Genomic DNA, 16,226 nt, shown 5'->3' with positions numbered 1-16,226 from the left:
TTAGTCTAAAAGTAACATCTCCATCTGTACTCCAGGTCGCCACGAGAAATTAACTAACCAAACCAAGAAGGCTTTTGTGTTTTTCCAGAGACTAAGCTTTCCTCCTCAAGTTGCAAGCTACTCTTCACGCTTCCAGATCCAAAGTACAAATTCTTATAAAGCAGAGACTCCAGCCCAATGCTCTTCAGATGTTTGTTCACGAAGGGGCAAGAGAAAGGATCTTTTACCTAAAAATGCCTCCAAAAACGGGATCAATCTGGTCATAGATGGGCTGAGTGATGGCTTCGTTCAGATCTATTCTTGCAAGAGTCCTGGAGGCATAGATGCCATTTTTCAGGCAAACAGCTTTCAGAGTCTGATGAAAGCCCTGGTTTCCTCTACTCCTCTAGGTAATTAAACAATAAGTTAATAGAGTTAGTAAACATTAACTACAATGTCACAGGATCAGAATTGTATTGCCTTTGGCCATAGGCTATGACCAAGAATCACAGGGAAGAGAAGGGACAGCTTCATATTTCGGCATACTCTTGAGCCAGACAGAGGGCACAACAGTCATGCCTGAGTTGGCGGCTGCCCTGGCTTCCGAGCATCTTGTGCTTCCTTGATCACAAGTCTCCTCATACAGTTTCTATTTATCTGTTTACTCATTGCGCTTCTCTACCAGAACAGCTGCTCGTTGTGGACACAAACAGTGTCTTATCTGCCTTGATGTTCTTACCATCTGGCAACAGCATAAGTAGTGCTTAAATGAACAATTATTAAATGAAAATGTGCTATGACCCTACTGGGAGTATATGTTTCAGACCTTCCAAGCATAGTCCAAGTTTTTAAATACTTTTTGTTGAATGCCTAATAAAATGTAATTTGATTTGTACATCTTCATAGCATTTTTTTCCCAGAGAAATAAATTCAAAAATCAGAGGCAAAAAAATACAATGAAACTAGAGCCACACGAGACATTGATAAATCTTAGCCAGATGGTGATTCTTAGTAAGGGGAATAAAAATATATTTGCACTGACCAAAATTTTAGTGGAGGTCCTTGTGATCAATCAATGATATATGCTTTAAGGAAATCTGTTTCAAGTGCATGGTCATGTAGCATAATACAATTGGCATCATACTATATATATATATATATATATATATATATATATTCATTTTAATATTCTCTTTTCACTTAATAGTATAACATGAACATTTCCTCAAGTCATTGTAAATGCTTGCAAAAATTGTTTCAATAACCACATAATATCATGTGGATGTATCCCAATTTATTTTACCATTCTCTTCTGGTTAGATATTTAGGTTAGTTTACTATGTTACATAATAATATGATGGTAACATACAATGTTTGCCCAAATTTCTGATCACAGAGGAAAGTGTCCTATCCAAGACACCTCAGACATGTCTGTAGTTACAGAGAAAAACACCATTTAAGAACTGGTGAGACAGGGGACAGTTCACGGGATGACATCCTAGCGAAGGTCTGAAGATGTTCCTTCTATGAGCAAATTGTCTCAAAGGAATGGTCTCCGCTTTGTACCTTTGCTTTCTCAGAACCTACTTACTCACTTTTGGTGATCTGGGATCTTTTACCATCATATAGAAACAGTTCTCCCCAGAGTCACTTACTTACCCCAGGCCTGATGAAATAAATAAGCATTATTTATTATCTCTCACCAGCTCTGTGGGTCAGGAATTCAGATATAGCTCAGTTGCTGTTTCACTGTTCAATAGATGGCCAGGCTGTGTGGCCAACGTTAAAAGGCAGATAAACACCACCCAGAAAAGAGACAAGTACATGATTCAAGGTTACTGAGAACAGACAATATTCACACTAGGCTCAGGCAGTACAGCATTTACTTACAGCAAGAGGAGAAAAAGTGTGCACAAGATCCAGCCATTTGCAACACATGGGTCCCTGTGGCCAGCAGACCCCCTCCACAGCCAATGCAGGTGATCCCACAATATGGGATCCCACAGTGTAGAAGGACCCAAGCCCTCCCCCACAGGATCTGAAATACAGAAAACTGGGAGCTAGCCCAAGGGCCTTGGCCGCCTATACTAAGCAGAACAAAGAAGTACACACTGAGCATAAAACAGGAAAGAATATTTCTACACAAGGCGATAAGCCCAGGACAGGCTGTGAGGGCTCTTTATCTCTTGGTAAGGAAGTGGTCCAGGCCCAAGGCCCATTCTTATGTGGCCAAGTGGGGATTGAAAGACCACATGCACAGGCTGACCTTTCCCAACAGCGGGCCCGGGCCAGTGCTGGCTCAGGTCTTCTCCATGAGGCTCTGTCAGGCACTGGCTGGGGTTACAGTCACCAGAATGGGGCCAGAGGACCCACTCCTAAGGAGGCTCACTCCAGAGTTGGCAAGGTGATGCTGGCTATTAGACAGACTTCACTACTTTTGTGGGGATTTACAAATGTTGAATCACGTAACTGGTTGGCAATCACAAGTAGCTGTAATCGTTTGCAGAGATGCAACAGGCAAGTGTAGGGGTTGGGCATCCAGGCTCTGAAAATAGGCCTGCAGTAGATGTGGATCCCTTATGTGGCCACGGACGAGTTGTTCAGCCTCTGTAAGGCCATAAAATGAAACTAATAAGAGTGTTTACCACCTGGAATTGTTGTGAGGACTGAATCAGTGATGCCCAGTATCTGGGCACCAGAGTCAGCATTTCTTCCACGTTTGCTGAAGGCATGAGCAAATGCTCATGCACATACTACATTCACGGACACTCAGCTGCCCGCTTCCACACGGAAGGCATGCCACCTCCCCTTCTCCTATGTCAGAAATCTGAGAGTCCTCTCTGATGACCCCACGATCATTCCCACTTCTTTACTGTTTTAGCTTTCAGTTTTCTAGCGTTTTCTCTCTGTCTAATACCAGAGGCATCTCCTTCCCTCTCATCCCAGTCACGGCACATACCTACTGATCTAGATTCCAAAACAAACTCTTACGAAAGCCATGCAGGTAAGAACACCCAGATGAGATCATATGCTAGAAAGGTGGTATCATCTGTGTATATAAAAAAGCCCGCGGAAATGTAGAGCCCCATTGCACACCACCTTTTCTCTGCTAACGTTCTAGCTTTCCAACTCATATTAAAACAATGGCAACAACATACAATCTAGGTGCTACTCCCAGCTCTAGATACTTCTGTATCATCTTTGTCACATGAGTGGTGTTGTTCATCACTTTTTACTCTTAACAGGTGTTATGGAGTGAACTATATCCCTCTGAATCAACATGTTCAAGCCCTGACCCTGATGTGACTATATTTGGAGATAGGGCCTTTAGGGAGGTAATTAGGGTTAAATGAAGACTTAACGGGTGGGTCCTGATCTTACTGGACAGCTGTCCTTATAGGAAGAGAGAGAGATGCCAGGGAGGCACACATAGAGAAAAGACCACGGGAGAACACAGCTAGAAGGTGGCCTTTTGCAAGCCAAAAACAGAGGCCCCAGGAGAAACCAACCTTGCACTGCTTTGATCTTGAGCTTCTAACCTTCACAACTGTCAGAATAAACGCCTGCCATTTAAACCACCCAGTCTATGATATTTTATGTTATGCAGCCCTAGCCAACTAATACGATACGCCTTTTTTCCCCACCCCTTAGCCTTAGATAAATAAAGCCTGGCACTTACATTTTTATCCCTCAGAAAGCCCATATAAGTAATTAAAAGATAAAACAATTTGCATGCCTAGTGAGAGGGTTCAAGATGTTTCCTTACTGTGTAATCGAATTGACATTTATATCAACCCCGTTAAGATAGGTAGGGCAAGTATTTAGCACTTCATTTTGCAGAAGAAAAAACCTACAAGCTTAAATGGGTTTCAGGCCTCACCCAGGGCTACACAGTGGATGATGGGTAGAAAGACCTCAGATCCGAAATTCCAGCTCAACTCCACTGAACCATGCACTCTTTCCTCACCACGTACAATTGGGCAGTTCTCACTACATGCTTTCTTGTATGCAATTTTCACCCTCTCCTACTCTCTTTTAGCTTTTTAGTTCCTTCAAAGGCCATGGAATAGTGCAAAACGAGCTTGGAGGTAAGGCAGATGTCACCAAAAATTACAGGTCCTCCCTGGAAAGGGTCACTCACCACCAGGCATGTCCCGAGGATCCGTCGGTAGGAAGCCCTGGCATTTCTGACTCCCTCTTGCAGAGGCTGTTTGATGTGGGCAAAGCACTGGTCAATGACCTTCTCCAGAAGCTGTATCTTCTCTTCCACAAATCTCCGCAGGCCACTCATGTGCAAGAATTCGTTCTAGGGACAAGGGTCAGAGAAGCATAAGGCCACCTCCTAAGGACACTTTCTCTCAAACTTTGCTTCCTTTATGCTCATCTGCCAACACAAGATTTAGCCTGAGCTAATCACCCTCAGATGATTTCTATTGTCCCAGTAAAGCATCTCACAGTGCACAAATCTCCTTAAGTTTTGTGGATTGGAGAACACAATAAATATATGCCTCCTACAACTTACTTTGGGCGTGTAAACCATTAGCTTTTCGAGGGAATAACTAGTAGAATAAAAATCCAATTGCTGTTAAAACATATTTTTCATTGACATCTGATTCTACTAACATTTAGTGGATTTTGACTGGGCACAAAACAGTTTTTGAGGATAGTGTTTCTCAAACTTTAACATGTGTGCAAATCACAGGGAGAATTTGGTCAAATCCCAAAACCTGAGATTCTACATTTCCATCAAGCCCCCAGGTGATGCTGCTCTTCTGGGCCCTGGGCCATACTTTGAATAACAAAGCTACAGGACACAACAATAAAGACAAGGCCTTTTCTTCAAAGGAGAATACAGTCTAATCAAGGAGGAAAAGATCTACTGAAATGATACAAGGGAGAGGTAGCCTTGACCCCTAGGTTCCAAATTGGGAATTGTGTCGTGTTGTTCCCTGTGTGAGAATCTTGGGGGACCCCACAGTGCCTGCAGCAGACGGAAGCCATACTACTTAGCTCAGCACTTAAGGCTCTTTATAGCCAGTTCTCAACCAACTTCTCCAGCACCACCAGCTCTCTGTTTGCCCAAGATGTCATCCTATCCCTGGGTATCTGCTCCTGAATGCACTACCATTTCCCAAATGTGTCATCCCTTTTGTGACCCCATGCCTTTGCACAAGCTTCCCATCCTTCCAAAGCTCCAAAGCACCCATGTGGTGGAACTGGCGCTCTCTTTCCTATGCTTCCATTGCTTTTTGTACATCCCTGTGTTCCAGCCTTCCTCCTGCTGTGCTATGTCAGTCCCATCCCATATCTTCTTCCCTAGACTTGGAACTCACTGAAGAATCCACGGACAGTGTTATTCATGTTTGTTTATTCTGAGGCATGGCACAGGATTTGTGGCTGACAAACAATTTGGAGTGAATGAACGCCCCAGAGAGACTGTTAGACAACGTGGGCTTTTAAATTCTATTCCAAATGTGATGACAGAAATAGCTCTCAAATTGATGTGTGACCTTATACAAATGACTGAGCTTTTCTGGATCTTGATTGTATTGAAGTGAATGAGGTTGAATGTTCCGGACAACAGGTGTTCCTCAAACTCCCACACTCTGTAAGTCTTAGAGCAGACGAGTTTCAAAGTTTATGGAGACTATTCAGCTTTCAGCGAACCCTGGGGATTCCCATAGTTTTTCACCAGTAAGAATTCTATAAGCCATACTTTTCTTTCAGAAGGCCTTCTGGATTCTTTTGAGTTTTTGGTGTCACTGGTGATCAAAAGGAAATAAGAAAGGAGTCACCAATGGAAACTCTATGGGCAAGATTCTCACAAAGGCTCACCCTCAACAAATCCTTGTTGAATAAACAAAAGAATGATAAGAAAGAGCAGGTCTGGGAATAAAGGAACAATTAGAAGAGGAAAAGCTGGTATTTACTATGAATAAACAGGGCTCATTCAACACTGAGATGTCATAATGAACTTCCTACTGATTCATAAAAATAATGACTAGATCCCTGTTCATTTAAAATCACTAACTATGCAAACTCTCTATTTTTTGGTTTGAATCATAATCTTAAAACTGATATACCACCACATTCTTAGGTTTGATTTTTTTTTTTCAGAATGCAAAGGAAACTGACAAAACTCTTGCCTTCCAACTTTCCATCAATGAACAAAGACTTGAGACCAATATCTGAGGCCAAAGAATTTTGAGGGAAAATGCTGGCAAAAGGCTATCTGAAGGGCTACCCGAGAAGCGCCAACCGGCTCCCTGCCCTGTGTTTGCTGTCGCCTACAGTCTGGCTGCAAGGATGGTATTTCATCCCCACACGGGCTGCCCCTCTGCCTCAGCAGAGGAGAGCATGGGGGGGGGGGGGGCACTTCTGAGTTTGATTGCAAAATGCCTCGTCCTTGTGTTTGTAAAACAAACCACCACACACGGCACCACATCTGATTTGTTTTCCATCAGCACTTCCAAAAGCAATCTTTTGCTGGGCAGAGAGGCGATTTTCACCCCGAAGAACTTTTTCGGGAAGTTAGAAGGTCAAATGCTTCCCTGGTATTTCAGAGGACAAAGTCAAATTAGAGAATCTCAGATTCCAGGAGGTTGTTTTATGCTTTGTTTTATTTTTTTTAGTTTTTGGGGTTTTTTTTGTTGTTGTTGTTTTTGTTTTTTGTCACAGAACTAAGCCAAAATGAGGCATAAGAAACATGATGAAAAAGACAGGGAACCTCTCTCTATATATCACTTTTATATAGAATTTTTTTAACGTAGATATTTGACCAAAACTGCAGATGCCGTCTACAGTTGGCATTGCTTACTCTTCACATTGAGGTCAGGTCCCCATTATCTGCTCCTCCTGGCCACTCCATGGGGCCAAACTGGGTATACCTACCCACATTCTCAGGACCAGCCCCTGAACTCTCATAGAGCCCTACTGGTTCACTTTCTCTGGCCCTACCTCCTTCTGCATGACAAGAAATTGGACAGTTTGGTTGTGCAAATCTGATGGCTGAAAGCAAGTGTGGAAATAAACACCAACCAAATGAGAACCTGCAAAGACTATTTATTCAGAACTTGCTGTAGCAAGAGAGTCAGCCACCATCACTTGGGTTTGGCAGAGACTCAAAGGCAAGCAGAGGAGTGGGAAGTCTTCAGGTATGCTCCCATCTGAGGCCGCTGGCACAGGGAAGCTGTGGGTGGGCTAACTAGAAGCAAGGATCCTATATGATTCGGTAGGGTACATATTTGGCTTCTCTGGCTGGAAGCAGGGATGTAGATTAGGAAAGTTGTCGATTATTAACCCATCAGCCCATTTGGGGCTAATTGTTATAGACATTATTGCTTAGCTTCTTGGAGTCAGATAGCAGTCTGACTCCCTATGAGTCTAACTTATAGCAGGCTGCCTTCCTAAGCTCATTATTGTAGATAAGGGGCTGGTTTCCTAGGCAGGTTGCTACAGGCTGTGAGTCAGAGTTCTGATTTTTTTGTTTTTTTTTTAAGTTTATTTATTTATCTTGATAGAGTGAGAGCAGGGGAGGGGTAGAGAGAGAGAGAGAGAAAGAAAGAATCCCAAGCAGGTTCTGCACTGCGAGTGTAGAGCCCAATACAGGGTCAGAACCCATGAACTGTGAGCTCATGACCGGAGCCAAAACCGAGAGTCAGACACTTAAAAAACTAAGCCACCCAGGTGCCCCCAGAGTTCTGGTTTAACATATGACTTCCTACTTGTATATTCAGTCCCTCACAAAGAAGCAGTGCACTTGGTGACTGATTGCAGCAACAGATCTTTCTCCCAAACTCTCCCCAACCTCTAACCTAGCAGCCTATCCATCTTATTTTAGGGTAAAAAAAAAAAAAGAGCCACCCACCAAAGAGATAAATTTGTCCATTACTATGAGAAAAGTAATTTTGAACTGCCCATTCAGAAGGTCTGCATTCTAGATCATGAAGATAAATACATAAACTCTTCGCTGAATGTCCCTCCTAGATCCCTTCCTCACATTATTTTGCTAGGCTGCTCTGAGTTTGAGATTCTGATGGCACCAAGGCATAAGGGAAATCCATAGACAGATGAAAAAGTTTTTGGACTGGAGCCATTCCTTGGTAGGATAACCAAGAATTGCCAATATTCTACTAGATTGAAACAAATCACTTCTGTTATCACTTAAACACATTCCATCTTCTTCAAGTCTCAGGAGAGGTAAAAGCAGCTGCTGATTGATTTTACATTTTCCTCTCAACCCATGTAAAATATTATTTGTTTCTTTTTTTACTCAAATGTCACAATTTTAACCCCCTAATTATCTTTTTGTCCCCTTTGAATTTCTGGGCTTAGTATCTTCCTTTGATATGAAAAGAAAAATTATCGTAAGTTATTTCTCTAGCTTTGCAAAAGGGAATGTTCTGCTCAGGTTGGGAGGCAGAATATACACGCACAGGTATCTCTCATACCGGCAGGTTTTCCATGCAGTTGAAACTGTCCGTGAGGAGCAACAGACCAAAGGCTTCAGTAACATACTTGGTCACCATCCTCCTCTTCTTGTCCAAGAGCCTTTTCCTGATATAGCCTCTTAACTTGGGGATTTCTGGAATTCACAGGCAGCACAAACCATTTTAAAAGGCCAGAGTTCATAGCAAATAGAATCCACAAAAATTAACAGATCAGAATGGCAGTCTGAATTAACCACAGTTGAGGTCCTACATGGGCTGACTGCCCACTCACTACACCAGCTTTTCTGAGGGTATTTTCTCCATGTCTAGGATCAACAATAAGGAAGTTAGCCTCCTAACTCCTAATTTTATGTAGCAGTACAAGTCAAAGTAAGTAGAAAAGTGCAGGCTGCTTAAAAACATTGGCACTTCCCTTTGGCCTGCTACTTACCAGAATAGTTGAATCAAAGGTGCCCACAATTCAAGATACTCAGCTCTTCAGTCCCCCTAGACTTCTCCATCTATATCAAATAACCCTTAACATGAAAATCGCTCATGCCTGCTGTAGAAAGGATGAGAACCTCTGCTGAGTGGGATTCTGGTTTAGAAACTCATGTTAGTCCTAATGCTGTGTTCATCAGAAGGTAACAGACTCTTCCTACCTTTTCCCCCATTATTCCCATAAGTGGAAATTCTTTTTTTTTTTTTTTTTTTTTTTTTTTTTTTTTTTTTTTTTTTTTTTTGAGAGAGAGACAGGGTGAAAATGAGTGAGGGGCAGACAGACAGAGGGAATCCCACCAGGGACAGAGAGAGAGAGAGAAGCAGGTCTCACCCAAAGCAGGATGCCTGCTAACTCGAAGCAGGTCTCGTCAAGCTCGGGTCCTGCCTGCTTGCCCACTTTTCACTGAGTGCTCCAGTCACACAGACTTTTAGGTTCTTTGGATTTGTACTCACAGCACCATTTAACCAAGCTTTATTTTTACCTTGATGTTTTACACATGGCTTAGCATTTGCTCATGTAGATTTTAAATTCTGACAAGAAAGGGGTCATGTCTTCTGCTTCTTCCTCCTCAGAGACAGAGCATACAACAGAAGCTCAGTAAATACTAATACCTGTAGCTGGGTGAGTGAGGAATCTCAAGCCAAACACTGAGAAAGGACAACCCAATCACTGACCTCTACCAACTCTTGGTAGACTTTGGATGAAAGAGGAATTGTCTCAGGCACCACAATGCAGAGAGAAAAACAAATACATTTGCTAATAGGTACAGAAACTGTGGCAAGCTGGAAATGTGGCGCAGAAAGTTCTAGAGAGGGAAATTCAGAGCTCATTCTTGAGAATTTTAGAGACTGAGATAAAAAATGTATCAATTACCAGTTTCCTCCTCGGTGAGAAGAGCCTGTTGCCAGTACTCCTGGGCGCTGACTGTGTACACGAGATCGGAGGCTTCCAGAACCTTGGAGTCGGCGGGCAGTTTTCTCTGAAGTGAGAGCGGCACACGGAGAACAGAATACTCAAACATGGTAAAGGAAATAATGCACAGGCCTTACAAGAGCCTTCCGCAAATTTCAGCTCACTAACTTTCGGTGCTGCAACAGCCCCTTAAAGAACACACAACACCTTGTACGTCAGGTCTTCCTATCTGTCCAGGCCTCATAAGGTTGGAAGTTGTAAGAAAACTGCTACATGGAAACTATTCTCTCAGGAGGTAAAAATAGAAGTTTTAGGGGTGCCTGAGCAGCTCAGTAGGTTAAGTGTCCGACTCTTGATTTCGGCTCAGGTCATGATCTCACGGTTCGGGAGTTCGAGCCCCATGTCACACTCTGCACCAATAGTATGGAGCCTGTTTGGGATTCTCTCTCTCCCTCTCTCCTTCTCTCTGTCTCTGTCTCTCTCTCTCTCTCTCTCTCAACCCACACCCAACATAAATAAGATTTTTAAAATAAATAAAAATACCAATTCTAGAAGGAAATGTATAGAGAAAATGGTTTAAAGTGTACCAAAGTGTTCACAGAGGGGAAAAGTACTGCAGGCTTTATGGTAAGAAAAAAAGCACAACTCCAGCAAAGGCAGTGATGTGCTGCACCAGCACATGAGAGCCACGGCACACGGCTCTCCCCAATTCCACCTTTAGTGACATCACCCTGGTGGCTTGAAATTGGCAATGGTGGGAATCAGCAAGTGCTAGAAATCAGGACTTTTGGGGTTTGCTTCTTTTATTTATTTGTTTGTTTAAAAATTTTTAATGTTTACTTATTTTTGAGACAGAGTGCAAATGAGGAAGGGCAGAGAGAGAGAGGGAGACACAGAATCCACAGCAGGCTCCAGGCTCCGAGCTGTCAGCACAGAGCCCAACGCGGGGCTCGAACTCACGAGCTGCAAGAGAGATCGTGACCCAAGTCAAAGTCGGATGCTCAACAGACTGAGCCACCCAGGCACCCCTTCTTCTTTTATTTTTAAACAGAGATCTGGTTGTTATATATTTACCTAAACACCACAACACTGGGCAAATGTTGTGTAAAAAAGTACAATTTCTTAGCTGGGTGGTTAGTGAGTAATCAGATACATTTAAAAGCAGAGTAGTGTTTAAGTAAATGATGGTTTTAAATGGCAAGGAATTAAGAATGTGAGTAAATGGGTTTTTTTTATTAGAAAAATCATCACCACAGAGAAGTAATACTAGAAGTATACATAAATATTGTTCCATAATCTTCATTTTTCTCACTTAAAAGAAAAGAGAAAAATCACAAAGTGTGCATGTGTGTGCATAGGTTTGGGGGCAGTAGAACACCATAGAGAGTCATCAGTCTCTTCCTGATGCAAAGACACAGAAGAGCTGAGTGAGTCCAGAGACCACATGTCTGGCAAGTGGTAAGCCCGTGTAGTCAAGGCTGGAATAGATATACCTGGATAGGCTTCCAGAAGCCTCACACACTGCAGACAGGGCTGAAATTATACAGAAGATTTGCCACAATTAACTTTTTTCCTTTCTGATAGCGTTTTGACTTTGGGAAAACAGTTTAGGAATGTTGAAACTATCTTCCACTGGAAGATAAAATTGATACGGAATTAAATTTAAGTAGGGTTTAAAACAGGTGAAAGCAAGAAGTATGCCTAGCTGTGTCTAGGTATTTACATTACTTAAAACCTTGCTCTAAATTTTGTATATCTCTTCTAAAAATCATTGAAGATTAGTTAACCCTTGTGCTTGTTATTATAGTGCAGAGAAATATTTTTATGGTGCCGGTGAAGTGACTACAGTATGCAGGTTCCATTTTATTATAAAAGAGATGTCATTACAGCTGGAAGGTAGGTGGATACGACCTTGCTGGATACAGCAAGAGGTAAGTGGACACTCACCAAATTGTCCTATGGAAAGATTAGTCACTGTTGTAATTCACACACATTGTTTATTACCACAGTTTGTAAGAATATTTTGTATATGAGAGAGAAGAAACCTGTAGCTCAAAATAGAAGGGATACTAGGGGCACCTGGGTGGTTCAATCAGTTAAGCAACTCTGGCTCAGGTCATGATCTCATGATTCCTGAGTTCTAACCCCGCATCGGGCTCTCTGCTGTCAGCACAGAGCCCGCTTCAGATCTTCTGTCCCCCTCTCTCTCTTACCTTCCCCCACTCATTCCCTCTCTCTCTCTCTCTCTCTCTCTCTCTCACTCAAATAAATGAAAAAATTTTAAAAAAGTTTTTAAAAAATAGAAGGGATACTAGATAGAAGCGGCATCAAAAAGAGATAGCAAAGCTGGAGATCAGTAATACGAATCATGACTCAATTTTCAAAACATCTTTCTTTTCTAGCTCCGTCATTAAAATAATTTTGCAGTGATATCACCCTGTCCACTTCTTCTACTTGTATTAAATCATTTAATATGAACCCCTACCACCCCAAGTCTTATTTTTAATATTATTCTTTACTAAATGAAACCCAAGTGTCTTTGAGAGTAGTAGGTCCATGTCTTAGGGCAGGGAAAAATAAAAGGGGCCTGAGTATTTTGTTGTTGCCAAAGAGCAAAAATGTTTTTAAAAGTGTCTGGGTAAGGCTAAAAAGATCCAGCTTAAATTATGGGCTCCCGTTGGCCGAGATATGAACTTGAAAATCAAAAAGAACACAATAATTCTATGAAAAGCCATGAGCCCATTATAACCTTCAAACTAAGAAAAATAAGTAATATTAATAAGAAATATATATGTGTTGGTCTCTGCCACTGGTTCCTGACCCAGGACTCCTAAATTCCTTATAATTAGGAGTGATAGGAGAATCCTTTGTTCTAATGTTTAGTCTTTGACCCCAGTTTTCAGCATAGAGTTCCAAAAATCATCGTCATTTCCTAAGTGATAAGAGCACTAGAAGCATCTCTTATTCTTCTTTTATGTTTATTTGTTTATTTTGAGAGAAAGAGAGAACAAGCAGGGGAGGGGCAGAGAGAGAGAGGGAGAGAGAGAATCCCAAGCAGGCTCTGCACTGTCAGCATAGGCCTGACATGGGGCTCAAACCCACGAACCATGAGATCATGAACTGAGCTGAAACCAAGAGTCGGACGCTTAACCAACTGAGTCACCCAGTGCTCTGAAGCATCTCTAGATCTTATATTTGGTCTTTGACTCTAGTACCTGACACAGAGTTCCTAAATCCCTTGGAATTTTCTAAGTGATGGGAGGATTTTTTTTTTTTTTTTCCAATGAGGCAACTCTGGGTGAGCTCCTGAGTGGGGGCTGGTCACAGAAAGATCAAGCTATTAGAAGTTTGGAATTTTCAGCCCCACCCTCCATTTTTCAGAGAGGGTAGAGGGGATAGAAATAGAGTAATTGATGATGCCCTATGTGAGAAAGCCTCCATAAAACCCCAACAATATGGTGTTCAGAGAGCTTCTAGGTTGGTGAATGCATCCACATACCAGGAGGGTGATATGCTCCAACTCTTCAGGGACAGAGGTTCTTGCATTTGGGAACCTCTCAGAACTTTCCCTATATATCTCTTCATCTGTATCTTTTATCATATCCTTTATTATACAAAAAACTGGTAAATGTAAGTAATTCTCTCATTGCATTCTGTGAGCTGTTCTAGCAAATAATCAAATCCAAGGGGGAGAAGGTCATGGGGACCTTCAATTTGCAGCCAAGTCAGACAGAAGTTGTGAGTAAACTGAGGACCTACTGTTTGCATCTGGCATTTGAAGTAGGGGGCAGTCTTATGGGACTAAGCCCTTAACCTGTTGGATCTGATGCTATGTCCTGGAAGATATTGTCAGATTGAGTTAAATTGCAAGATACCCTGCTGGTGTCACAGAGAATTGCTCGATGTGGGAGAAAATCCCAACATGGGTGTCAGAAGAATTGTTGTGTTTTTTTTTTTTTCAATGTTTATTTATTTTTGAGAGAAAAAGACAGAGCATGAGTGGAAAAGGGGCAGAGAGAAAGGGAGACACAGAATCCGAAGCAGGTTCCAGGCTCTGAGCTGTCAGCACAGAGCCTGTTGCAGGGCTCGAACTCAAGGACAGCGAGATCATTACTTGGGCCGAAGTTGGACGCCTAACTGACTGAGCCACCCAGGCACCTTACGGGTATCAGAAGTATTGTTAAGTGTGTTAGCATGGATTGAAAAAATCAATATCATTAAAATGTCCACACTGCCCAAGGCAATCTACAGATTCAATGTAATCCCTATCAAAATACCAACAACATTTTTCACAGAACTAGAACAAAAAGTACTAAAATTTGAATGGAAGCACAAAAGGCCCCAAATAGCAAAAGCAGCTGGAGAAAGAAGAACAAAGCTGAAGGTATCATGCATCCAGACTTCAAACTATACTACAAAACTACAGTCATCAAAACAGTATGATACTGGCACAAAAACAGACACACAGATCAATGGAAGAGAATAGAGAGCCAGAAATAAACCTATGCTTGTATGGTCAATTAATCTGCAACAAAAGAGCCAAGAATATACAATGGGGAAAACACAGTCTCTTCAATAAATGGTATTGGGAAAGCTGGACAGCTACATGCAAAAGAATGAAACTAAACTACTTCCTTATACCGTCTACAAAAATAAGCTCAAAATGGATTAAAGACCTAAATATAAGATCTAAAGCCATAAAACTCCTAAAAGAACACATAGGCAGTAAACTTTTGGACATTGGTCTTAGCAATATTTTTTTGGATCTATCTCTTCTGGCAAGGACAACAAAAGCAAAAATAAATGATTGGGACTACATTAAACTGAAAAGCTTTTGCACAGAGAAGGAAACTGTCAATAAAACAAAAAGGCAACCTACTGAATGGAAGAAGATATTTGCAAATCATATGTCTGATAAGGGGTTAATATCCAGAATATATAGAGAGCTCATGAAAGGGCACACCAAATGAAACAAAGAATCCAATTAAAAATGGGTAGAGGAAATGTCCATCAATTAATGAATGGATAAGGAAGATATGGTATTTATATATGATAGAACATTACTCAGCCATCAAAAAATGAAATCTTGCTGTTTGCAATGACATGGATAGAGCTAGAATGTATTATGCTAAGCGAAATAAGTCAATCAGAAAAAGACAAATGCCATATGATTTCACTCATATGTGGAATTTAAGAAACAAAACATAAACATATGGGAAGGGGGGAGAGAAGAGAGGGAAACAAACCACAAGAGACTTAGTGATAGAGAACAAACTGAGGGTTGCTGGGGGTGGGGGGATGGGCTAAATGGGTGATGGGCATTAAGGAGGGCACTTGTTGGCATGAGCCCTGGGTGTTGTATGTAAGTGATGAATCACTGAATTCTACTCCTGAAACCAATACTGCACTGTATGTTAACTAACTAAAATTTAAAATTAATTAATTAATTAATTAATTTTAAAAATGGGTAGAGGAACTGGATAGACATTCTTCCAAAGAAAACATATAGGTGGTCAACAGACACATGAAAAACGCTCAACATCACTACTCACCATGGAAATTCTAATTACAACCACAAGATATCACCTTTTACTAGTCTGAATGGTGAGTATCAAAAATATAAGAAGTAACAAGTGTTAGGGAGGATGTGGAGAAAAGGAAACCCTCATGCACTGTTGGTGGGAATGTAAATTGGTACATCCACTCTGGAAAACAGTATGGAGGTATCTGAAAAAATTAAAAATAGAAATGAAATACCATGTGATCCAGAAATTCCACTTCTGGGTATTTGTATGAAGAAAATGAAAGCACTAATTTGAAAAGATACACGCACCCCTATTTCACTGCGACTTTATTTATAGTAGGCAAGATATGGAAACAACCTAAATGTCTCTTGATGGATGAATGGATAAAAACGATAGGTTATACATATGTACAGTGGAATATTACTCAGCCATAAAAAAGAATGAAATGTTGCCATTTGCAACAATGTGGATGCACCTACTGGATATTACACTAAATGAAATAAGTCAGACAGAGGAAGATGACTATCATATGATTTCACTTATTTGTGGAATGTAAAAAACAAAACAAATGAACAAACAAAACAAAATAGAAACAGACTCACAAATACAGAGAACAAACTGGTGGTTGCCAAAGTGGGGGTAGATGGAAGGATGGGAAAAATAGGTGAAGGGGATTAAGAGGTACAAAATTGCAGTTACAAACTAAACAAGTCATGGGGCTTTAAAGTACAGCATAGGGCATACAGTCAATAGTACTATATATTGTAATAACAGCTAACAGATGGTAACTAGACTTATTTTGTGGTGATCATTTTGTACTATATAGAATTGTCAAATCACTACACTGTATACCTGAAACTAATATAATATTGTGCATCA

The 16,226-nt window shown here is 41.2% G+C and overlaps 1 protein-coding gene across 5 annotated transcripts in view; it reads right to left on the bottom strand.

Moving 5' to 3' along the window:
- NUGGC (nuclear GTPase, germinal center associated) overlaps window positions 1-16,226 on the bottom strand; it is a 56,180-nt gene that overhangs the window by 9,484 nt on the left and 30,470 nt on the right. For all 5 annotated transcript variants that reach the window (XM_049632384.1, XM_049632385.1, XM_049632383.1 and 2 more), the window contains 4 exons: window positions 9,784-9,889; window positions 8,430-8,563; window positions 4,121-4,285; window positions 228-385 (listed from right to left, as the gene is read on the bottom strand). In XM_049632384.1, coding sequence (XP_049488341.1) covers window positions 228-385; window positions 4,121-4,285; window positions 8,430-8,563; window positions 9,784-9,889 — 563 coding nt within the window. The remainder of the gene's footprint in view (window positions 1-227; window positions 386-4,120; window positions 4,286-8,429; window positions 8,564-9,783; window positions 9,890-16,226) is intronic.

Source organism: Panthera uncia, chromosome B1 (assembly GCF_023721935.1).
Source record: "Panthera uncia isolate 11264 chromosome B1, Puncia_PCG_1.0, whole genome shotgun sequence".
Lineage (NCBI taxonomy): Eukaryota > Metazoa > Chordata > Mammalia > Carnivora > Felidae > Panthera > Panthera uncia.
Note: the sequence above shows the minus strand (reverse complement) of the source record. Positions and strands in the feature narration are given on the sequence as shown.